Source organism: Sus scrofa, chromosome 2 (assembly GCF_054392235.1).
Source record: "Sus scrofa isolate SSC_HxYL_T2T_F1_AM1 chromosome 2, Sscrofa_HxYL_maternal_Yorkshire_Landrace_v2.0, whole genome shotgun sequence".
In the NCBI taxonomy this organism is placed as follows: Eukaryota; Metazoa; Chordata; class Mammalia; order Artiodactyla; family Suidae; genus Sus; species Sus scrofa.
The window spans coordinates 75,747,580-75,772,383 of NC_139384.1; the positions used below are offsets into that span (position 1 = coordinate 75,747,580).

General features: G+C 45.8%; 1 protein-coding gene across 14 annotated transcripts in view; it reads left to right on the top strand.

Annotated features, from left to right (window-relative positions):
• Window positions 1-24,804, top strand: part of CACNA1A (calcium voltage-gated channel subunit alpha1 A) — a 378,703-nt gene that overhangs the window by 242,113 nt on the left and 111,786 nt on the right. For all 14 annotated transcript variants that reach the window (XR_014837530.1, XM_085012704.1, XM_085012699.1 and 11 more), the window contains 4 exons: window positions 14,655-14,758; window positions 16,044-16,159; window positions 17,210-17,266; window positions 19,694-19,783. Coding sequence is in view for 13 of the 14 variants with exons in the window: in XM_085012704.1 (XP_084868830.1) it covers window positions 14,655-14,758; window positions 16,044-16,159; window positions 17,210-17,266; window positions 19,694-19,783 (367 nt within the window). In the remaining variant the exon portion in view is untranslated. The remainder of the gene's footprint in view (window positions 1-14,654; window positions 14,759-16,043; window positions 16,160-17,209; window positions 17,267-19,693; window positions 19,784-24,804) is intronic.

Below are 24,804 nucleotides of genomic sequence, written 5' to 3' on the forward strand. Positions count from 1 at the left end.
CTAACCTCAACTAATCAGCATCGCTGTCGAAGATTTATATCAGGATGTGCACCCCAGTGTTATTTATAAAAATAGAACAAACCTGGAAGCAACTGGTTAAATACCGTATGGTCCCTCCATATGATGGAATAGCATATCGTCATTAAAAATCATCTGTTGGGAGAATATTTAAGGATGTGGGGAAATGCTAACCATGTAATAATGAGTGTGGAGGGGTTGATTTAAAAAAAAAAAAAAAAAAAACAAGGTGAGATAAGCCTTATATCTTAGGTCAGGCTGACATTACAAAATACCATAGTCTGGGCAGCTTAGACAGTAGGAACGTACATTCTCACAGTTCTGGAGGCTGGAAGTCTGCGATCAGAGGTGCCAGCGTGGTCTGGTTCTGGTGAGGGCTTCCAGACAGCTGCCTTCTTGCTGTGTCCTCAAGTGGTGATGAGAGAGAGAGAAAGGGCGAGCTCCTGGTGTCTCTTCTTACAAGGACACTGATTCCATCACCCAGGCCCCATTCTCGGCACCTCCTATAACCCTAATCACCTCCCCAAAGCCCCACCTCCAAATGCCACTATGTCAGAGAGTAGGGCTTCAACAGATGAATTCGGGGTGGGGGAGGGGACTCAATTCAGTCCATAGCACTTTATAATCTCAAGCGTGAATTTTGAAAATCTAAGAAAAAAAAGCAAAACAAAACCGGAAGCCCTGGTACCAAGGTGGCCTCTAGATAGAGGGGGATTTGGGAATTTTCTTTTCTTTTTCTATTTTGGCCACTCTGTGGCATATGGAGCTCCCAGGCCAGGAATCAGATCTGAGCTGCAGTTGCAACCTGTGCCATAGCTGTGGCAATGCTGGATCCTTTGACCCTGTGCCAGGCCAGGCATCAAACCTGACTCCTGGCCCTGCAGAGACTCGGCTGATCTTTTTCTGCCACAGCAGGAACTCCTATTTTCTTGATACATCTCTATGTTGTTAGATTTTTCTCCAATGAGCATAATTTACTTTTCTTCTCTTGTTATTGAAAGATAGTTGATTTACAATGTTGTGTAAGTTTCAGGTGTATAGCATAGTGATTTGGTTATTTTCTTTGCAGATGATATTCCATTATAGGTTATTACAAGCTATTGTAATAGAATAGCTCTAGTTCCCTGTACTACACAATAAATCCTTGTAGTTTATCTATTTTATGTATAGTAGTTTTATAATTTTAGTTTTACAATCAGGGAATATATTTAAACTTGCTAAGCGTTTAGGGAAAAAAAGATTTTTAGTTACTCCTAGATCAGGAGATGGAGAGGAAGGGCAGAAGAATGAGGGTTTTTCTGGGTGCCCACTGTGTGCTAGGTGTTCTTATATTACCTGTCCAAAGAGCATCCATGCCAAAATAAATAAACTGATGGAGATAATAATAAATGGTTGTTTTATTATTAAATCAACAAAATAAGTGAAGAAGAGAGAAATCTTCCTTACAAAAGAAGTCCATTTAATATAGACAGTCCCACACTGTAAACCAGCTATAATGGAAAAAATTAAAATCATTTAAAATAAAAAAGTTAAGTAAAAATTTTAAAAAGACATTCCCCCTACAGGGGTGGCATTTAATCTCCCTCCCACCCTGACACTTTAGGTATGGGCTGGACTCAGTAACTCACTTCCAAAAAATGGAATAGAGAAATGGAATATCATTTTACAGTGGAGAAACCTAGCAGCCGCCACTGTAACAAGTGACAAAAGTTTACATCCCAAATGGATGTGTGATCATGGGATTTTTTTTTTTAAGATACATTATATCATTTCTTTTTTTTTTCTTTTTTCTATTATAGTTGATTTACAGTGCCATGTCAATTTCTGCTATACAACATAGTGATTCAGTCATATATATATATATATATATATATATACACACACACACATATATATACATTCTTTTTTCCCATACTATCTTCCATCATGTTCTACCCAAGAGATTGGATATAGTTCTCTGTGCTATGCAGTAGGACCTCATTGCTTATCTGTTCCAAATGTGATAGTTTGGGAGTTCCCATCGTGGTTCAGTGGTTAACAAATCCCACTAGGAACCATGAGGTTTCAGGTTCCATCGCTGGCCTTGCTCAGTGGGTTAAGGATCCGGCGTTACCGTGAGCTGTGGTGTAGGTTGCAGACGCGGCTCGGATCCTGTGTTGCTGTGGCTCCAGCATAGGCTTGGCAGCTACAGCTCTGATTAGACCCCTAGCCACCTCCATATGCTGTGGGCGTGGCCCTAGGAAAGGCAAAAAGACAATAAATACATACATACATACATACATATATACATACAGTGTGATGGTTTGCATCTACCAACCCCAAACTCCCCGTCCATCCCACTCCCTCCCCCTGGCAACCACAAGTCTGCTTTCCCAGTTCAGGATCTGCTTCTGTTCTATAGATACTATCATTTGTGCCACATTTTAGATTCTACATATAAGTGATATCACATGGTATTTGTCTTTCTCTTTCTGACTTACTTCACTCAGTATGAGAATCTCTGGTTGCAGCCATGTTGCTGCAAATGGCATTGTTTTGCCTTTTTTATGGCTGAAAAGTACTCCATTGAATTTATGTACCACACCTTCCTTTTTAAAAAAATTTTTATTATAGTTGATTTCCAGTGTTATGTCAGTTTCTGCTATACATCTTCTTAATCCATGCATCTGTCAGTAGACATTTAGTTTGTTTCCATGTCTTGGCTGTTGTGAATAGTGCTGCAGTGAACATAGGAGTGCACGTATCTTTTTGAATGAAAGTTTTGTCTGGATATGATCATGGGATCTTTGATTTGATATAAAGGAAAGGAAACCTCACCTCTGTGATTTTCTTTGCAATTTCATAACCCAGTTTAGTCTTGGGCAAAACATCAGACAAACCCAGATTAGAGGGCTTTCTGCAGGATACCTGGCCAGTCCTCTTCAAGACTGTCAAGGTCGTGACAAATGAGGAAAGACTGAGAAACTGCCCCAGACCAGAGGAGCCTAAGAATGTGTGAGGACTAAATGCAATATGGAAGCCTGGATAGGATCCTGAGACAGAAAAAGGGCATTAATGGAAAAAACTGATGAAATCCAATGAAGTCTGGGGTTTAGTTTTTAAACAACTGGTGAGGGAAAGGTCACGGTCACCCATTTTACAAATAAGACTCTGGTTGAGAGAGTGGCCTGAGGTTGCCAGCCAGGGAGTGGCAGTACCAGCCTGTGATTTCTGATGTCTTCTTATCTGGGCTCTGAGTTGAACCCAGAGAAACAGATATTGGGATGGGGGAGGGGGTTGAGAGAGGGAGAGGGAGGGAGGGCAATTCATTTATAAAATGAATTTCTTGGAGTTCCCATTATGGCTCAGTGGGTTAAGAACCCAACTAGTATCCATGAGAACCCAGGCCCCATCCCTTGCCTCACTCAGTGGGTTACAGATCCAGCATTGCTGCAAGCTGTGGTGTAGGTCACTGATGCAGCTCGGATCTGGCGTGGCTGCTGTGAGTGTGGTGGTGTAAGTCAGCAGCTGCAGCTCTGATTCAACTCCTAGCCCGGAAACTTCCATGTGCCTTGAGTGCAGCCCTAAAAAGGCCCCACCCCCAAAAAAAGTAGTAAAAATAAATAAATAAAATGAATTTCTTAAAACTCACTAAAGTCTGGGGCAGAAAGATGGAAGACCAGGGGCAAGAAAATCCACCTCAAAGAATTTTAAACCTTGTTGAGCCATGGATCCCTTTTTCAGTCTAACAATTTTAAAGATGTAAGTTAGGAGTTCCTATTGTGGTGCAGTGGAAGAGAATCTGACTAGGAGCCATGAGGTTGTGGGTTCAATCCCTGGCCTCACTCAGTGGGTTAAGGATCTGGTGTTGCTGTGGCTGAGGCATAGGCCAGCAGCTGTAGCTCCGATTTGACACCTATCCTGAGAACCTTCATATGCTGTGGGTACAGCTCTAAAAAAAAAATAAATAAATAAAAAATAAAAAAAAAAAAAGATGTAAGTTAAAAGGCAAGAGATGATGGAGGAAGCCAGATGTATCAAAATCATTATCAAAGTATCTTGAAAAAAGATTTAGGATGTAGTTTTAGAGTTTATAACACATTGCCTGGTGATGGGTCAGATGACCCCCATAATTTCGTGGGCCTGTTGAGCCTAAAAGATTCTGTGAGATATCTGTGAACTGTATGGGACTTCTGTAGGTGATAGGCATCACCAATTTCTGCCTCTCCTCAAAGTGGAAGAAAATGGCCCATTTATGATGGAAATTAGGGGGAGTGAAGGATTAATTTTTTCCATACAAATTCACAGGCTCTCTGAATTCTCTTAGACCCCCCAAGGTTTCCCACCCCAGTTGAACTGGAAGAATCTTAACAATGACTTCTGTGGTTGCCGTGACTAGGAATATCTTCCAAAGAGGTGATAGTTTACCAAGTAACTGAAGTTCTTGCTGTCAACGTCTGGCTCAAGCCCCACCATAAGTTACCCAGCCCAAAATACCAAGAGTACCAATGTGGAGAAGCCCTGCTCTGGAACACTGGGGATCCTTGAAAGTGGGGCACTGGGGCTTCCTTGGGCATGGTGGCCCCTTCCCTACTGGGACTTTGTCATGGGGTGAGTGCTTAGCCAAGCCCAAAGACTGCAGAGGCAAGTATATTGAAATTTTGTGCCAAAAGTGAGGTCCAAGTCATGTCTAGCCGCTACAAAATGAACCTCAGTCAACATAGCTGAGCTCCACCCTTGTCCTGGAGCCTTTGAAGGACCCACGTGGCTCCTGCACCCACTGAACATGCCTCATCCCTAGACCTTTCTGGGGCCCAAGCTAGGCGGCCTTCTGGGGTCATGATGGGCTATCAGTCACTTCCCCTGTGCCCGACTCTTCTGGGTGTTTTTCTGAGCACCAGCCCATGACTCCTTGATGGTAACCCTTTCGGATAGAGCCTTAAATATCCCCATTTTACAGGTGGGGAGGCTGAGTCCCAGAGCCACACACAGCGAGTTAAGATTGGAATCCAGCTCTGACTCAACACTGGCTCCTTCAGCATCTGCCATGTACCACCTCCCACGGCAAACAGGATGGAGGACTAGCTCTCTGAGCTCCCCGGGGGTGGGATGGGGAATACCAGGAGGGCTGCACGGGGGCTGTTTGCTGGAGACAAGAGCTGGTGGCTCTGTGTGTTGCTTCGGTGACAGGTAGCCTTATTTCGCAGGGACCCCCTCACCATATGTGCCTGTGTGACTCAAAAAAAAAAAAAAAAGAAAAGAAAGAAAGAAAGAAAGAAAAGATAAAGAAAAAGAAAAAGAAAGAAACAGAAATCACCTCCACCCCACACAGAGGCCATCCCCCAATGGGCTCTTCCCCAGCCTAGGGGTGCAACATGGTAATGAGGTCTTCCCTCTCTTGGAGGAAGGGAAGAGGCTGGGGTCTTGGCATGACCAGGATGTCTGGAGCTAACTTTGTCTGGTTTTTTTTTGGTTTTTTTTGTTTTTTTAGGGCCGCTCCCCAGGCATATGGAGTTTCCCAGGCTAGGAGTCCAATCGGAGCTGTAGCCACGAGCCTACACCATAGCCCCAGCAATGCTGGATCCGAGCCACGTCTGCCACAGGCCTACACCACAGCTCATGGCAACACTGGATCCTTAACCCACTGAGCGATGCCAGGGATCGAACCCTCATCCTCATGGATGCTAGTCAGGTTCATCAACCACTGAGCCATGACCAATTGCCAAGGGACTTGCACTTATAATCATCCATTAAGCAGTTTTGCTATTTTCCTAACTGGCACTAACTGAGGGGGAGAAATAGAAAGTAAGTGAAACAGAGAAAAACACAGAGGTGGGGAGGAAGGGGGATAAAGAGACAAATTGGCAATTGGTCCATCTTAAGTTTGGACCATTCACTGAGCGCCTCCTGCATACCCACATCTTCCTGATATCACCAATTAATCCATAAAGTAACCTCAAGAAAGGACATATTTGTAGCTCCATCTTCCAGATGAGAATACTGAGGCTCATAGGGCTGGAGTGACCTGCCAAGATCCTCTAGTCAAGGGTTCAAACCCAGCACTGGGCATTAATTATTATACCCCTCTCTCTCCCTCTCTGACTCTCCAATTCTTTCTTTTTCCCTCTCTGTCTTGGTCTCTCTCTCTCTCTAGTGGCCAAATTCTCAGCATGTGGAAGTTCCCATGTCAGGGAATGAATCCGAGCCCCGGCTGCAACCTGAGCCACAGCTGCAGCAATGCTAGATCCTTTAACCCACTGCAACCTGCAGGGATCAAACCCGCACCTCCACAGCAACCTGAGCTGCTGCAGTTGGATTTTTAACCCACTGCACCACGGCAGGAACTTCTGTCTTGGTCTCTCTTGTTCTTGGTCTCTCTGTCTTTTTCTGTCTGTCTCTCTCTCTCCGCCTTACCTTTCTTTGTCTCTTTATCCCCCTTCCTCCCCACCTCTGTGTTTTTCTCTGTTTCACTTACTTTCTATTTCTCCCCCTCAGTTAGTGCCAGCTAGGAAAATAGCAAAACTGCTTAATGGATGATTATAAGTGCAAGTCCCTTGGCAATTGGTCACTAATGGTTGAAATTGATCTTTGACCTAAGCCCTTTTACAGTTTGAGATGTTCATTTTGACCAACATTAAAGCATCAGATCTTGAGGGACTTCAGGTCCTGCATTTATTCAGCAAACATTCATTGAATGTGTACTGTATGCAGGCAGGCAGTCTTCTAGGCACTGAGGCTATGCAGCAGACAGAAGAGACAAAACTCCCTATTTGGTGGGGAGTTGACATTTTGGTGGGGGAAGTAGACAATCAACAGGATAATTAAGAAATTTGGAGTTCCTTTGTGACTCAGTGGGTTAAGGATCTGACATTATCCCTGCAGTGGCTTGGGTTGCTGCTGTGGTGCAGGTTTGATCCCTGACCTGGGAACTTCCACATGCCAGAGGTGCAGCCTATATATATATATATATATATATATATATATATATATATACACATATATATATCAGATAGAATTTTAAATATTTTAGTCTTTGTGGGCCATGCAGTCTCCATCACAACTATTCAATCTGCTTTCATAGCACAAAAGCAGCCATAGCGAAAATACGTAATGAATTGGCATGGCTGTGTGCCAATAAACCTAATTTACAAAGATAGGTGTCTAGCACATGGGCTGTGGTTTGCTGCATCCTGTTTAAGACAGTGATGAAAACTCAGGAGAAAAATAAAGCAGTAGAGGGGTTGCAGATCATCAAGGTGAGAGGTTGAAGTTCTTCTACTAAGATCTGAAAGAGGTGAGGGGGAGCCATGACAGTATGTCAGGAGAGAGAGACCCAGGTGGATGGGATAACTAGTACAAAGTCCCTGAGGCAGAAGTGGCCTTGGCTTTTGTAAGGAACAGCCAGGTGGCCTGTGTGTCTGGAAGCAAGGGAGTGAGGATGAATGAGGGAGCTGACAAGGCCAGGGGAGTTGACAGGAGACCTCAGAGGCATATAATTTACCACCCAAACCAGGACAGTTTTGAGAGTGAATGGGGTAAAGGAAGACTCAAAAAAAAATTAACATGGAGTTCCTGCTGTGGCGTAAGGGGATTGGCAGCGTCTCTACAGCGCCAGAACGCAGGTTCAATCCCCAGCCCGGCACAGTGGGTAAAGGATCTGGCGCTACCACAGCTGCAGCTTAGGTAATAACTGTGGCTGGAATCTGATCCCTGGCCTGGGAACTCCATATGTCTTGGAGCAGCCCAAAAAAAAAAAAAAAACCAAACAAAAAAATAATAATAACAAACAAACAAACAAAACAGGCATTACATGATTTAATAACATTTAAACTATGACAGACATACGATGTACCTCATGGCCACTGTGGAGTTTTGGCTCTTCCAATGGTCAGATCCACTCCCTTTTTATTCCATGTGTTGGGGAATTGGTTGTTTACTTGAGCTGAGGGTTTTTTGTTTTTTTTTAACATCCTCTATACTTTTTCTGAATGAACCATGCTGAAAAAAATGAGAGGAAAATAAGCCATAAAGCAGAAGGCACTTAAGGATTTTACTGGGACTCAGCCATTAATTTGTTTGATGAGTATTTATCGAGCGCTTGCTAAGCGCCAGGCACCACGCTAGGTACCAACCGTGCTGAGATGACTCAGTATTTCCCCTCTCCTTTAAGGCTCTCACAGGCCAATTGTTATAAACATAAAATACTATGTAAGTGCAGTGAATGTAGTGAGGTAGAGAAAAAGCAGTCAGATGCAAGCCAGAATGATGGGTGTACCCAGCAATGCCATCCACCCCCCTCAAGTGATCCTGGCAAGTCACCTCTCTCAGTCTCCTCATCAGCTGTGTGTGGAGATTGTAGGAATTGAGGGGTGTTATGTCAATTCAAATGGGGTTTACTAAAGTGACAGTGGTTGTCACACCTGCCTCTCTGTTCCCAAGGAAACAGCCTGATTGCTGGGAGTTGGAATAAATACACTTCCCTGTCATTGTTATTATTTAAACAATCCACCCACAAGGACTTCAGAATTATGTGTATTCACCATGCAACCAATACTTAGTGAGCACCTACTATGTGCCAGGTGCTGTTCAGGGCACCAGGGAGCTGATGTTTTGTGGAACAAAGACAACCCTCGGTATAAATGTGTAAATCAACAGAATGATTCAGAAAGCAAAAAGTGCTAGGAAGAGAATGAAAGGTCTGGCTGTGCTCTGGGGAAGGGCAAGTCCTTTTGGCTGGAAGGGCTGGGAAGGCTTTTCTAGAAGGAAAGGCTGAGTGATGAGAGGGAATCAACCAGCCAAGATTTAGGGGGAAATGGGCTCCAGGCAGAGGCTTAGAGAACAGGCAGCTCACTCTAATCTTGAACTTTAATTTCTCTATTGGACACACAGGAAACATTCCTTTTCCCCACCTGCCTCATCAGATCCATAAAAGAGTCAATGAGAGAGTGACATTTAAGTGAAACCTAAAGGAGGTAAAGGAATGAACCAGGGAAATATCAGAGTGTATCAGTCAGGAAACCTAGTTTATGCTGCAGTAACAAACATCCTCCATTGTCTCTGTGATTTTAACAACAAATGTCTTTTCTTGATCATGCTACATGTCCAGTGCAGGTTGGCAGTGGGGAAGAAGGGAACTATACTCAGCAGAGTCCCTTGGGACCTAGCTAATGGAGCAACCAGCACCTAGAACATTACCAGTTGGTATCCCCAAAGGAAAGAGAACCCCGGAGGGTCCCACACTGGCAGTGCAATGCTCTGGTCCAAAAGTGACACAGGTATTTCTGATCACTCCTCATTGGCCAACACTCATCATACGGCCCTTGGTCAATCACAGGGAGACTGGGATGGGCCATCCTGCCATATCTCAGAAAATATTTAGTGGCAGCACTAATGAGGAATAGCATTGCAGGCTGCAGAACTCTTTGAAAAGCCTTTGGAAAAAAGACAAGGTGGTATTGAGAGCATATTCTTCCTGGTATCATTAATGATTCTGATAAGCAAACAGGTTTCCCTTCCCCTCCCTCCTCCCCACACCCAGACTCATGCACACAGCCGCCCTTAACCTGAACTGCCAAAGAGGTCAGACCTAGGAAGGGAGGTTTGTGCCCCCCACATTCTGTGCTACCAGAACAGCCATTACAACTCCAGTCTTTGTGCTTGGGAATGTATTTCCCATTTTGCTCCTGAGCAAATCCCAGGGAAAGCCTACCTACTAATCAAAACCTGCACCCAGCCCTCCACCAACTTCTCTGTGAGTTGTTGGATCCAGAGCATGGAATTGAACCATTTGGACTAGCTCAGAAAGAGAACAAGCGTCTCTAAAATTCAGGCAGCAGAACCCCAGTCCCCAGGGAGGGAAAAGCAGACAAGGGAGGAAGAAGAAAGGAGGGAGAATGGAGCACAGCTTGGCATGGAGGATGTGGGCTGTTCAGAGAGCCATCTCTCATTCAGTCATTCAACAAACATTTACTGAGCACTGCCTGCACAGCAGGCATTGTGCGAGGGAATATAACAGAGGGTAAAAAGCACAATCATCCCTGCTCCCCTCCTTGAGAAACTGACATAACTGGGGAGATGGACAGTGGGTAGGAGAAATAAGTATAGACGAAGAAACACACTGAGGGAAAAACAGAGCAGGAAATGAAATTAGAAATGAAAGGTGCAACAGTAAATGTCCATCAGGGAAGGCTTCCCTGAGGAAGTGGCATTTGAGCAGAGATCTGAAAGAAGGGAGGGGGAGTCATGTAGGAAACTGGGGGAAGAGCATTCCAGGCAGAGGGAACAGTAGGTGCAAAGGCCCTGAGGTGGGACTCTGCTTGGTGTATTTGAGGAGCTGCAAGGAAGCCATGTGGCTGCAGTGCTCGGCCAGTGGGGTGGAAGGGTGGGAGATGAAAGGAGAGGAGGGCCTGGAAGTGACGGAGTTGGGAGGTGGCACGCCTGCCATTTAGTAACTCCGTGACTGTGTTTGTCTGTGGCTCCCATCACAAAGTTCCACTACTAGATGGCTTAAAACAACAAATGTATTCTCTCACAGTTCTGGAGGCCAGAAATCCAAAATCAAGGGGCAGAGGAGTTCCCGTAGTGGCGCAGTGGTTAACGAATCCGACTACGAACCATGAGGTTGCAGGTTCGGTCCCTGCTCTTGCTCAGTGGGTTAACGATCCGGCGTTGCCGTCAGCTGTGGTGTAGGTTGCAGACGCGGCTCGGATCCCATGTTGCTGTGGCTCTGGCGTAGGCCAGTGGCTACAGCTCTGATTCAACCCCTAGCCTGGGAACCTCCATATGCCGCGGGAGTGGCCCAAAGAAATAGCAAAAAAAAAAAAGACAAAAAAAAAAAAAAAAGTAAATAAAAATTAAAAAAAAAAAAAAATCAAGGGGCAGAGCCACGCCTCCTCTGAGACTCAGGATAGAATTCTTTCTTGCCTCTTCCTCACTTCTGGTGGTGACTGCTGACCCTTGGCGTTCCTTGGCTTGCAGCTGCATCCTGCCAATTTCTGCCCCCTTCATCCCATGGCTGTCCTCCTTCTGGGTGTCCCTGTCTTCACCTGGTGTTTTGCTCTTCTTAAAAGGACACCAGTCATATTGGATTAGGGACCATTATCATGACTTTACCTTAACTCAATAGCAGCTGCAAAGACCCCGTTTCCAAGTAGAGTCACGTTGACAGGTACTGGGGGTTAAGATTTCTTTTTTTTCTTTCTTTCTTTCTTTCTTTTTTTTTTTTTTTTTTTTTTTTTTTTTTTCTCTTTTAGGGCCACACCTGCAACATATGGAAATTCCCAGACTAGGTGGTGAATCAGAGCTGCAGCTGCCGGCCTGCATCACAGCCGCAGTGACGCCAGATCTGAGCCACGTCTGCGACCTGCACCACTGCTCACAGCAGTGCTGGATCCTTAAGCCACCAAGCAAGGCCAGAGATTGAACCTGCGTCCTCATGGATACTAGTCAGGTTCATTACTGCTGAGCCACAATGGGAGCTCCCAAGATTTCGACCCATCTTTGGGGGAAACCCATGGCAGCCTACAACAGGGACCTTGGACATGAGCCTTTGCTTCCATGTGCCTCAGTTTCCTCACCCAAGAAGATGGCAAGGATTTTGTGAGAGGATCAAATGGGCTGAAGCAGGATGAGAACCTGGCACTGTGAGCATGCGTTATGCTGGGCAGCATCACAGGGCCAACCAGGGTGGTTCTAAGCATGTCGGGGAACTGGGGAGATCTGGAGGTGGAGGGGCTGCCTTGGCGCTGAAGGACCTCAGCAATTTATCCAAGTTCTGCCCTGCCCTCTCCCCCCACAGCTCTGTCTCCACCCCAAACCTGCTTCCTGAGACAGCCCAGATTTTTTCTCTTGTTGGCCAGTGCAGGCTTTCTCTCCCTGGGCTATATTTAGTCCCAGGAAATGGGAACGAAAGGCCCCAGCTGCACTGCAGCAAATGGGGAAGCGCAAAGCCAGTCCTGCCTTCTGTCCAGCCCTGTTCTGCTGACCCCTTTCTTCCTTCCAGAACCAAAGCATTGGCACTCTCATTAGATCAAGAATGTGAGCATGTTCATTGTCTCCAGAACCTGTTTGTGTCCACGACGACAGCTGGCTTTTTTGGTTTCTTTTTTGGGCTTTTTTAATTACCATGGTAAAATAAACATAACCTAAAATTTGCCATCTACACCATTTTTAGATGTCCAGTTCATTAGCATTAAGTATAGTCATGCTGATATGCAGCCATCATCACCATCCATCTCCAAACCTTTTTCATCTTGCAAAACTGAAACTCTGTCCTCATTAAACACCAACCCCCCCAACCCCCTCCCCCATCCCCTGCCCACCATTCTACTTTCTATCTCTGTGAATTTGACAACTCTGGGGATACATATAAATGGAGTCATATCGTTTTTATCCTTTTATGTCTGGCTTATTTCACTTAGCAAAATGTCCTCAAGTTTCATCCATGTTGTAGCACGGATCAAAACTTCTTGCTTTTTAAGGTAAAGTTGACTTTTAAATATTGTTTTAGAAAGCTTTTCTTTTGGATCAAGTAAAACAAACATACAGAACACTGCATAGATCATAAGTGAGGACTTTGATGAATTTTCACAACTGTACACACATGTGTAACCAGCACCCAGATCAGAAGATAGAACCTTCTCAGCCCCAGGAGACCCCCCCCCTTTCTCATGCTCCTTCCTCAGTCATGACCCTCCCCAAAGGATGCCCTATCTGGACCCCAAGCATCATTGACCCACTTGCCTGTTTTTGTATTTTGCATGAATCAAATCTTACATATGTGCTCTTTTCTGGCTGGCTTCTTTTGCTTGACGTCAACTCTGTAAGGCTTTATGTGGTGAATGGCAGTTATTCATTGCACAATATTCCATTTATTTATTCTGTCTCCTGTTGACAAGAATTTGGACTGTTTCCAGCTTGGGGCTATTATGAATATCACTGCTATGAACATTCTGTATTTGCCTTTGGCACACAGAGGTTCATATTTCTATTGGATAACCCCCCAAGGAGTGGAATTTTCAGGTTTAGTGAAAGTGCATGATTACCTTTGGTAGAAATTCTCAGCCCTTTTTTCAGAGTGGTTGTACCATGTATAATGGATTGAACCGTGTCCCTTCCAAAATTCACATGTTGAAGCCCTAACCCCTAGTACCTCAGAATGTGGTCTTATTTGGAGATGGGGTTGTCGAAGGAGTAATTAGTTAAGATGAGGGCGTTGTGGTGGGCCTTGATCCAATGTGACCGGTGTCCTTATAGAGAAGGGAAATTTGAACACAAAGACAGACTTGTACACAGGGAGAGTGTCACATATTGTCAAACACAAAGATCAGAGTGATGCATATACAAGCCAAGGAACCACCAAAGATTGTCAGAAAATCCCCAGATACCTTGGTAGAGGCATAAGACAGATTCTCCCTCAGAGCCTCCAGAAAGAACCAGCCTTGCTGATAACCCACTCTTGGATTCCTAGCCTCCCAAACTGTAAGCCCATAACTTTGTTTTAAGCCACTCAGTTGGTGGTTCTTTGTTACAGCAGCCACCAGAAATTCGTACACCATGTTGCCTTCCCATGGGCAGCATGAGATGGTTCCAGTTCCTCCACAGATGCACCAGCAACTGGTAGTGTCAGTCTTTCTCATTTGAGCCCTTCTGCCGGGCAGCAGTGGCACTGAATGTGCTTTTAAAGGTGAGCTTTTAAAGCCACATTTGGAAGTCCCACATTCTGCAGATGCCACAGAGCTGATGAACCACCAGAAGGCTCCCCTCTTTTCAGCACTGAGATTAAGTCCAGAGGCTCTGAGGCCTGACCACCTGGTTCAGATCCGATGTCCACCACTGTCTAACTCTGTGACCACAGGCTGGCAATTTTGTCTATCTGGGCCTCAGTTTCCTCAATGCATGACAGTAACATAGGGACATCATAAGGATTAAGTGAGTAAATAAGCCAACATAGATAATATGCTTAGAAGAGTGCCTGGCACAAATAAGAACTCTGTAAATGCTGGGGGTTGTATATTTCTTTCTTTCTCTATTCTTGATTTTCTTCCCTTCCTCTTACTTCCTTCTTGGCACAGTGTTCTGTTCTCCCAGAGAAGAATGTTCTATGTGTGAACTTCTCCCCCTCTTGAAAATTGATCTGGGCATTTCTGGGAATTTTTCTGTGGTTGACATTGAGGCTGCAAGCAGTAGAGGAAGGAGATACTTGAGGAAAAGGGTCAAGCCCTGCTATCTGGCTTGGTGATTTAACCTGTCCACCAGACTTGGCCATCACACACCTCCTCTAAAGGGAGAATGTGACTGTTTGGGGGAAAGGGGAGGGAACTGGGGATTAATTCCTACATTTCAATGGGCTTTTTCTCCTTGTTCTCATGGAGTTTGGTCTGGGGAGTCCTCCTGAGTTTCATGCTGGTTTCTGGTTCTCTAAGGACTATGTGAGCAAGAAGAGGCTTTGTCCTTCTAATGGTACCTTGGGAGTTTTCCCTACTGATTGATCCTGTACTCTAATTCCCTTTCTGGGCTGCCAGAGCTCCAGGACTCCACAGTCCAAGGACATTTGAGGACAAAGCCCCAGGAGAACCAGAGTTCCTTCTCCCCCAACCTGTCAGATCATACCTGAGTACCACTCAGTGCTCACCTGCTTTCCTTCCTCACCCCCATAGAGCAACGATGCCTCAGGGAACACTTGGAACTGGTTGTACTTCATCCCCCTCATCATCATTGGCTCCTTTTTTATGCTGAACCTCGTGCTGGGTGTGCTGTCTGGGTAAGTCTCTGCTACTCCCCCCATCCCATTCCCCTTCACCATCTTCTTCCCAAGAAGCCATCAAAGCTTTGTTTTCATTCTCCAGGTAGAGAACAGGCCTCTTGTCTTGCTTTGGGTTAGCCAAACAGTTATTAGCAAGCCATGTACAGGTGCCTAGGTTTTGCACTGCTGGGGGCACCCAGTGAAGGGACTCATGGGGCCTGAAATCCAGCCCAGCCTTCACTTACTAAGCTGTGCCCCTGGCTCTAAGCTACCTCCACCCAGGAAGAGGGAAGTTTCTTTCTGATTTAGACCTCTTATTCAGAAGGTTTTCTCAAAATTTTCAGACCCACAAACCAAAACACAAGAAAATTCTATAGAGCTTTAATTTCTGTAATTTACATTTTAAAATATAGGTTGGGTTCCCCCCCTCCTCTCTTTTCCAAATATAAAATTGTAGCATACAATCGTGCATGCATGTTCACAACATATTTTCTCCTACCCCCAAGACTATTCTTCTGGCTTAATTATAAATGAGTTTCATTTTTCTCACCACAAGAAGTCTGGGGGCTGGTTTGGTGGCTCCATGGTGCCATCATGGACCCCAGTTCCTTCTAGTTTTCCCTTCTGACATCCTTCTTAGAGACTTTCAATCTCATGGATGCTTTATGGTCTCAAGATGGCTGCTTCACACTCACAAGATAGTCATTTCCCGTTCCAAACGGGAAGAGGAAGAAGGGAAACTGGAAGGGGTGGGACCTATATCACAGAAGTGAGGCTGCTGCAGAAATCTTCAGCTCATGTCTCATTGGCCAAGTTAAAAGAGGGATGAAAATACTCTTTAGCAAGGAGTACAGAGAATGAGAATAAGGTTTGCAGCTAGCAGTGGTTGGCGTGGCACAGTTTATGTTTGTTTGTTTTTGTTTGTTTTTGTTTTGTTTTTTGCCTTTTCTCTAGGGCCGCACCCACGGCATATGGCAGTTCCCAGGCTAGGGGTTGAATCGGAGCTGTAGCTGCCAGCCTACGCCAGAGCCACAGCAACTGTTTTTGTTTGTTTGTTTGTTTGTTTGTTTGTTTTTTAACTGGGTTCAGTTTTTGGGAAATGTGGGAAACTGGCAGAAATACCCACTCCTATGATTTATGATCCTCCCAGAAAAGACCTGATTCCTCTTGTTAAAATGCACTGCCCTTTAGGGATTCTGAACTCCCCCCCCCCACACACACACATATACACACACGTGCACGCATGCACAGGCTCCCTAAAATTTCTAAAACAGCCAGACCTGGCTCTTCTGTGCCTCTTCAGGGAGTTTGCCAAAGAAAGGGAACGGGTAGAGAACCGACGGGCTTTTCTGAAGCTGAGGCGGCAGCAACAGATTGAACGAGAGCTCAATGGGTACATGGAGTGGATCTCAAAAGCAGGTGAGGCCCTTTCATCCTGGGGCTCAGGACACGGAGAGTCTTGCATGCAGGGTGGAGATGGGTGAGGGGAGGGTCGTGATGAGAGGAGAAAGAGAATCTGAACTGGAAATCCTAATTTTGGGCAACAAGAATCTGGAGGGATGAAGCCAGGAGGTGACAAACAGAACGCTTAAGTGCTCTAAAACCAAACTGCCACCTCCTCAGTTTCCCTGCCTAATAAACAGAGATAATGATAGCACCTACCACCTAAGGCAGTTGGAGGAGTCTCTAAGGCAATCCAAGCTAGGTCACTTAGAAAGAGCACTGCTTGACATACAGTAAGCATACATTTATTTGCTCAGCCATTCAGACACTTATGGGGCCCCTGCTGTATGCAAGGCACTGTTTTAGGCACTGAGGATGTGGCAGAGAACAAAGCAGACCAAATCTCTGCCTGCAGGGCTCTGATAGTCTAGGGGAAGAGCCAGAAAATAAGCACATGCCTATAATGTGGGGTGTAACCAAATGCTGGAGGACAAATAAAGCAGGATAGGAAGCAGAGAAGAGTCAGAGAAGGCAGGGAGATCAGAGAAGGCTTCTCTGAGGCCGTGACCTCTGAGCAATGTCCTGAAGGAAACGAAGAAGGAAGCCATGGGGTTGTCTAGGGGATGGACTTTCCAGGCAGAGAAAACAGCAGGTGCAAAGGCCCTGAGGTAGGAGCAGAGCTGATTCATAGTAAGGAAGCCAGTGTGCCTGGAGCAGAGTGAGGGGGAGAGCAGGAGGAAAGGAGGACAGGGAGGTGATGGGGGCCAAATCAGGCAAGGTTTTATAGGCTATGATGAGAGACTGGTTTTCATTTTGCAAGAAGTAGGATGATGTTGGCTTTAGGACTAGGTGTCAGAAGCAAATGAGTGAGTCAGTGAGCAGCACGTTTCTGGCCACTTGAGCTGTCACATCAGCAAGGGGAGGGTGGAATGGCCGGGAAGACCCTTCTCCTTTCTGGTCCGGGGGAACCCATCCCCAGGAGAGTCCTCCAACTCTGGAGCTTAACTCTGTGCTCTTCCTCTTCAGAAGAGGTGATCCTCGCCGAGGACGAAACCGACGGGGAGCAGAGGCATCCCTTTGATGGTAACTGTGCTGAACCTGACTTGGGGGGTGGGGAGAGGTGTCCCAACAGGAGCCACCAGTGCCAAGGGAACAGGCTACGCCAATCTAAAGGACCTCCAGGGGAAGGATGCTCAGGGCTCAGGTGAGGCCAAGAACAAACACAGGACCAGGTCAGGCTCAGGAATGGTGGAAATCTGCTTCCTCTAGGAATTTTAGGATCTTGACATGGTGTTTTCATTTCCTTTCACCTGCTCTTTCTGCTTTGACCACATGCCCAGCTTCTTCTGCTTTGTACCTCCTTTTTTCTCATCTGTAAAATGGGCATGATTAAAAATAATAATAACATAAAAAATTAAATGAGGAGTTCCCGTTGTGGCTCAGTGGGTTATGGAACCCAACATAGTGTCCATGAGGATGTGGGTTCAATCCCTGGCCTCATTCAGAGGGTTAAGGATCCAGGACTGCCCCATGCTGCGGCGTAGGTGGCAGATGCGGCTCATATCCTGTTTTGCTGTGGCTGTGGTGTAGGCTGGTGGCTGCAGCTACAATTCAACCCCTAGCCTGGGATCTTCCACATGCCGTAGGTGTAACCATAAAAAGAAAGAGAAGGAAAAAATTACCTGGGCACGATAATAATAACACCTACCTCAGTGGAGAATGCAGGTTACATTAATTATTGCAAATAGAATGCCTAGGACATTGTCTGGCTAAGGGTGAGCCCCCTTTGTGTTCAGTAAGTAAAATAAACAAATGATAGTAATTTCACTGGGATTCCAGCTTATAGTTAAGGACAGTTGTCTCCCATGTTAGATATTTGGCTGGACAGGACAGCAACCCTTTTTTTTTGGGGGGGGGGTGTTGATGGACCTGTGGCATATGGAAGTTCCCAGGCTAAGGGTCAAATCAGAGCTGTAGCTGCCAGCCTACACCACAGCCACAGCATCACCAGCCATAGCAACTTGGGATCTGAGCCAAGTCTGTGCCCTACACCACAGCTCACAGCAATGCCGGATCCTTAACCCACTGAGCGAGGCCAGGGATCAAACCTGCATCTTCATGGATACTAGTCGGGTTCATTACCAATGAGCCATAGCAGAAACTCTCAGAGCAGTGACTTTCGATTGAAGAGACCAGGAGTGAGAAGGAAGAAAAGGAGCTGGGATGGAGTCCCAGCAGGTTACAAAATGGGTTTTACTATTTGGAGGGAGGGAAAGAGATTACCCACGGGGTGTCTAAATCACTTTTTTTTTTTTTTTTTGTCTTTTTAGGGCCGCACCTGTGGCATATGGAGGTTCTCAGGCTAGGGGTCCAATCGGAGCTGTAGCCGCTTGGCCTACACCACAGCTCATGACAACGCCGGATCCTGAACCCACTGAGTGAGGCCAGGGATCAAACCCACAACCTCATGGTTCCTAGTCAGATTCATTTCCGCTGCACCTTGACAGGAACTCCCCTAAATCACTTTATTGGAAGTGCATGGCCTGAACCCACAGTCCTCTGAAGAGCTCTCGCGGGGTATAGAACCTCAATAATGAGAGAAGGCATCCACATTCCCAAGTCTGCTAAAGGTCAAGGGTGGGTTGTTTTCACAGGAGTCACTATGTATTCCAGTCCCAAGACTCTCAGAGGGAAAATGACAGCTGAGAGTCAAGACATGGAGTCAGACTGAACGGGACTCTTTTCTCATTTTTACCCCTTGGGCCAAGTCATATAACTGCCCCGAGCCTCTGTCTCCACATCTATGAAATGGGCAGACCTTTACCTCTCACCAACCCAGACTGCCATCAGGGTGAAATCCAACAACACATAGAAAGAAAGTCCTGGAGTTCCCGTTGTGGCTCAGTGGTTAACAAATCCAACTAGGAACCATGAGGTTTCCGGTTCGATCCCTGGCCTTGCTCAATGGGCTAAGGATCTGGCGTTGCTGTGGCTGTGGTGTAGGCTGGCAGCTGTAGCTCTGATTTGACCCCTAGCCTGGGAACCTCCATATGCCATGGGTGCGGCCCTAGAAAAGACAAAAAGACAAAAAAAAATAAGAAAGAAAGTCCCTGGCTGGAGTTCCTGTGGTGGCTCAGCAGGTTAAGAACCTGACATAGGGAGCTCCCGTTGTGGCGCAGCAGAAATGAATCTGACTAGTATCCATGAGGATGTAGGTTTGATCCCTGGCCACGATCAGTGGTTTAAGGATCAGGGACTGCCACAAGGTGTGGTGTAGGTCACAGACGTGGCTCAGATTCTGTGTTGCTGTGGCTGTGGCTGTGGCTTAGGCCAGCAGCAGTAGCTCCAATTCTACTCCCAGCCTGGGAACTTCCATATGCCATGGGTACAGCCATAAAAAGAAAAAAAAGTCCCTGGCAGAGCACCTGGCACCCAAGGTCACACTGGCATAATGCTGTTGTGGCAAAAAGGGTAACGTCTTTGTCTCTTGCCATGTTTCCATTGTTGGAGCTCTGCGGAGAGCCACCATCAAGAAAAGCAAGACAGACCTGCTCAACCCGGAGGAGGCTGAGGATCAACTGGCCGATATCGCCTCCGTGGGTAAGTGCCTCCTGCTGCCACCTGGTCAGCGTTGAGTGCTGATCACCTGTGAGATGGAGGCTGAGGGCTGGGGGACCAGGCTGCCTGGATTTGGGTCCCAACTCTGCCCCTTCCCACCTGTGTGTCCTGGGGCAGATGACGTGATTCTGGGAATCACAACAGTGCCTGTCTTCTGATATTGTTGCAAGAAGCAAAACTAAATCATCCACGTTAAGCACTGAGAGCAATGCCTGGCAGAGAATAAGGTCCTAGTGATGTTGCCTAATATTATTATTCATGAATAATATTATCATTCATTAGTTCTCATGAAGGGGCTTTTTATATTAGGTGTCCGATTGTGAACAAAACAAACCAAAGCCATACCCATGTGGAGCTTGCTGTCCAGTGCAGGAAATAGGTAGTAAACGGATAACTCCCTGAAAACTGTCTGGGAGTTTGGGAGTTTTGAGCATGAGCCACCCGTTCTCCTTGGTTAGCCCTGCAACAAGCCTCTCTCTGCTCAAAAAACAAACAAGTAAAAATATGATTACATGTACACAAATAAACCTGTAATGATAATGGCACTGTAGAGGAGATGCCCCACACTTGGCCTGCTCTGGAAGACTAGAGAGTGGTTAGGGAAGGCTTCCTGGAGGAGGTGACATAGAAGCTGAGAACTGAAGGATGGATAGGAGTTCACCATGGCAGTGATCACAGAGAGAACACACGGAAGCCTGTGCTCGGGCTGTTGCTGTTGGTTATCACAAAGGACAGAGTTTGAGATGGGCAGGGACATTTACTCTTTTTCCTTCTTGCACCTCTTGATTGAGACTGTGTTGCTTTTGACCTTTTCCAAGGAGATCGTGTTATTTTGTGAAATGGATTTGTAAAAACTCCAATTCTGAGGAGTAGATGGGAGAGCTTCCGGGCAAAGGAAATAACCTAAGACTTGGAGGGGAGAAGACATTAAGGCTGATGGGTGGGTACCCCGTGTCTGGAGGATAGAGGAAAAGGTGGGGGAGGGAGGGAAGAGAGAATTTAAAATACACATGTGCCACTTTGCTGTACACCTGAAACTAACACAACATTGTAAGTCATCTGTACTTCGATAAAAGGTAAACTTTTAAAAATGATTTTAGGAGTTCCCTGGTGGCCTAGCAGGTTAAGGATCTGGCATTGTCACTGCTGCGGCTCCTGTTACAGCTGTGGCGCAGGTTCAGTCCCTGGCCCCAGAACTTCCACGTGCCACAGGCACAGCCGTAAACAAATAAATAAGAGTAGAAAATAAATATGTAAGTATACACGTGTTTCTAATCCCAACAATTTTATACTCTGCTTTTCCCACTCACTCCTAGTTTATAATCCAACCCCTGAGTTTCAGCATGATTTCCTTTGCCATCCCACATATCAGAGAGTGGCCACACTATAGTTTGCCCAAATACCATTATGTGGTATTTGAGTTGTTTCCAATTTTCGCCCTCACGAGGAGCACTGCTGGGAACATTTATGTACAGTGACTCCCCCCACTCTTGGGGCGTATTACCTTGGGGGTAATTATAGGATCAAAGATATTAATGGCTTTTAAACTCATTATTCACAGAGCCATTCTGAGTTTCAAAAACATTGAACCCATTTATAAACCTGCCAAAGTACGGGTACGCTTACGGATACCCCGCCCCAGCCATCACCTAGTATCCATTTAATTTCCTTTCGCAGATCAGTCAGTTTGTAATGATACCTTCAAGCTTGTTTTTGTTTGTATTTTGAATTTCTAGCCCAAACGCTCTTCCTCCCAATGATGAACGAGTCCTCTTTCCACTTGTGGACACATCTGTTTCTCTCCTTTTAGCAAGTTCTAGAATTAGAACACTCTGTCAGTGCTCTGTGCTTTTGATCAGTTACATCTGTGCCACCTATTTTCCGGTTTAGGGGGCTTCCATATTTTTATCTTTTTGTTATATTCCAATAGGCAAACAGTTTCTGTCCACACCACATTTGCTGAATGCCAGGCACTGAAAAAAATTGGGGTACCCAAGTCAGCATCTCCTCCAGGGATAAGATTGGCTACCTGTTCTTAACTGACAGGGAGATATTCTTTTTCATCTTCTAGAAGAGATGAAATAGTTCTATCACCCAAGGTTGCCAAGGATGTGGAGAAATGAGCAGTGCCATATGCTGTTGGCAGTGATAGTTTGCGGTGTTTTTGATGTACAGTTTGGCATTGTTGAATTATTAATGTTTATATTCTTTGACCTAGAATTTCTGCTTCAAAACATTTCTTCACATAGGCAAAAGATCTCTGTACCAGCTTCTCAGCAACACTGTTTCTGGTATGCAAAAGAGTAAAAACCAAAAACATGGAGTTCCCTGGTGGCTCAGCAAGTTAAGGATCCAGTGTTGTCACTGCAATGGCTTTGGTTACAACTGTGGTGGGGGTTCAGTCCCTGGCCCTAGAACCTCTGCATGCTGCAGGCTTGGCCAAAAGAAAAAAAAGGAAAGAAACAACCTATGTGCCCCTCAAAAGGGAGATGGTTAAAGAAATTATAGTATTTATATACAGTTGAATACTGTACCACCAGGAAAAAGAATGGAGTTGCTACTGGCATGGAAAGATATCTGAAATATATTTATTGATTAAAAAAAAAGCCAAGTTGACCACACTTTGTAAAATGTACGATCCTATTTTTAAAACAGTATTAGGAAGTGTAAGGGGGAGTTCCCGTCATAGCCCAGCGGAAATGAATCTGACTAGGAACCATGAGGTGCGGGGTTGATCCTTGGCCTCATTCAATGAGTTAAGGATCCAGCATTGCCATGAGCTGTGGTGTAGGTCTCAGGTGCGGCATGGATGTGGCATTGCTGTGGCTGTGGTGTAGGCCAGCAGCTGTAGCTCTGATTTGACCTCTAGCTTGGGAACCTCCATATGCCTCGGGTGCGGCCTTAAAAAAAAAAAAAAAGCAAAAAAAAAAAAAAAAGGCAAAGAAAAGAAAAAGCAAAAAAAAATAAGTGTAAGAGGTACTGAATGATGTAGAAATTGGAGAATTGTGAGGAATTTTCACTTTCTCCACAATATTTTCCTAGAATGGATGAATTAGTGACAGGCATTACTTTTGAAATCAGAAGAGTAATGAGGAGTTCCCATTGTGGCACATCGGAAACAAATCCAACTAGGAACCATGAGGATGCAGGTTCGAACCCTGGCCTCGCTCAGTCACTTAAGGATCCAGTGCTGCCGTGAGCTGTGGTGTAGGTTGCAAACATGGCTCCGATCCTGCGTTGCTGTGGCTGTGGTGTAGGCTGGCAGCTGTAGTTCCAATTAGACCCTTCCTAGCCGGGGAACCTCCGTATGCCCCAGGTGCGGTCCTAAAAACCAAAAAAAAAAAAAAAAAAAAGTAATGAGATAAGTTTAAAGTTACCTAAAAGCAGCAGAGTCTGATTATAAGGACTCTAATGGCTGGACAAGGCAGGGAGGAATTTGTTTGGGGGAAAAGCCAAAAAAAGCTGCGTGAAGGAGTCTTTTTTTAAACTGTGCTTCACAGGGGGTTGTTATTAGTTTGCTGGGGTCACCCTAATAAAATACCATAGGCTGGGTGACTATTTTTTTTCTCTTTTTTTTTTTTTTTCTCTTTTTAGGACCACACCCATGGCATATGGATGTTCCCAGGCTAGGAGTCCAATCTGAGCTACAGCCGCCAGCCTACACCACAGCCATGGCAATGCCAAATCTGAGCCACATCTGCGACCTACACCACAGCTCACGGCAGCACTGGATCCTTAACCCATGATCGAGGCCAGGGATCGAACCCACAACCTCATGGTTCCTAGTCAGATTCGTTTCCACTGCACCACAACGGGAACTCCTGGGTGACTTCTTTTTTAAAAAAAGAGAAACTTCCTCACAGTTCTGGAGGCTGGACGTCCAAGGTCAGGGTGTTGGCAGGGTTGGTTTCTGGTGTGATCGCTCTTGTTGGCTTGTAGATGGCTCTCTCCCTCTATGTTTTCAGGTGGTTTTCCCTCCAAGCATGTCTGTGTCCTAATTACCTCTTCTTTTAAGGATGCCAGTTGTAGAGGATTAAGGCCCACCCTAATGATGTCATTTTAATTTGATTAGTTCTTTAAAGACCCTATCTCTGAATGTAGGCGTATTCTGAGTTGGGGGTGAGGTGAGGCTTAGAACTTTAACCTATGAATTTGGGGAGTTCCCATTGTGGCTCAGTGGGTTAAGAATACGACTAGTATCCATGAGTATTTAGGTTCGATCTCTGGCCTCACTTAGTGGGTTACGGATCTGGCATTGCTATGAGCTGTGGCGTAGGTCACGGATGCAGCTCAGATCCAAGCTACTGTGGCTGTGGTGTGGGCCAGCAGCTGCAGTTCTGATTTGACCCCTAGCCTGGGAACCTTCCATATGCCGCACTTGTGGCCCTAAAAAATATATATGTATTTGAATTTGGGGGAGGACACAGTTCAGCTCATAACGGGAGAAGGGGTGGGTCCAGGAAGGCATGATAGATTTACAGGTAGTTTGTGGGAGACTCCACACTTGTAGTTGTGGCTGATGTAAGAAAGCTTGCTCCCTAGAGAACCCAGATTCAAGGCCAGCGTTTGATAAAATGGCATTTGATAAAAAGAAAGACGAGAAAGCAAAATAGAAAGCTGTCAGAGTAAGAGCTGATGCTGTGCACCTCTGTTAAGAAAGCAGGTGAGGGGTTCCCATGTGGCTCAGTGGGTTAAGGATCTGGCATTGTCACTGCTGTGACTCTGGCTACTGCTGTGGCTTGGGCTGCTGCTTTGGCAAGGGTTTGATCCCTGGCTCTAGAACTTCCTCATGCCACGAACTTAGCCAAGAAGAAAAAGAAAAAGAAAGCAGGTGATTTTCAACTCCGCAAACTGGGACTAAAACACAGGCCAGTGGCTTGGTCACCCAGGACCAGGTTGGCTACAGGCAAACCCACCTAAAGTCAGCAACTTTGCCTGGTGACTCAGAAACCCACAGGAAGGGACCCCTATACTAGCAGGGGCTTCTGGAGCCATTCTAAAGG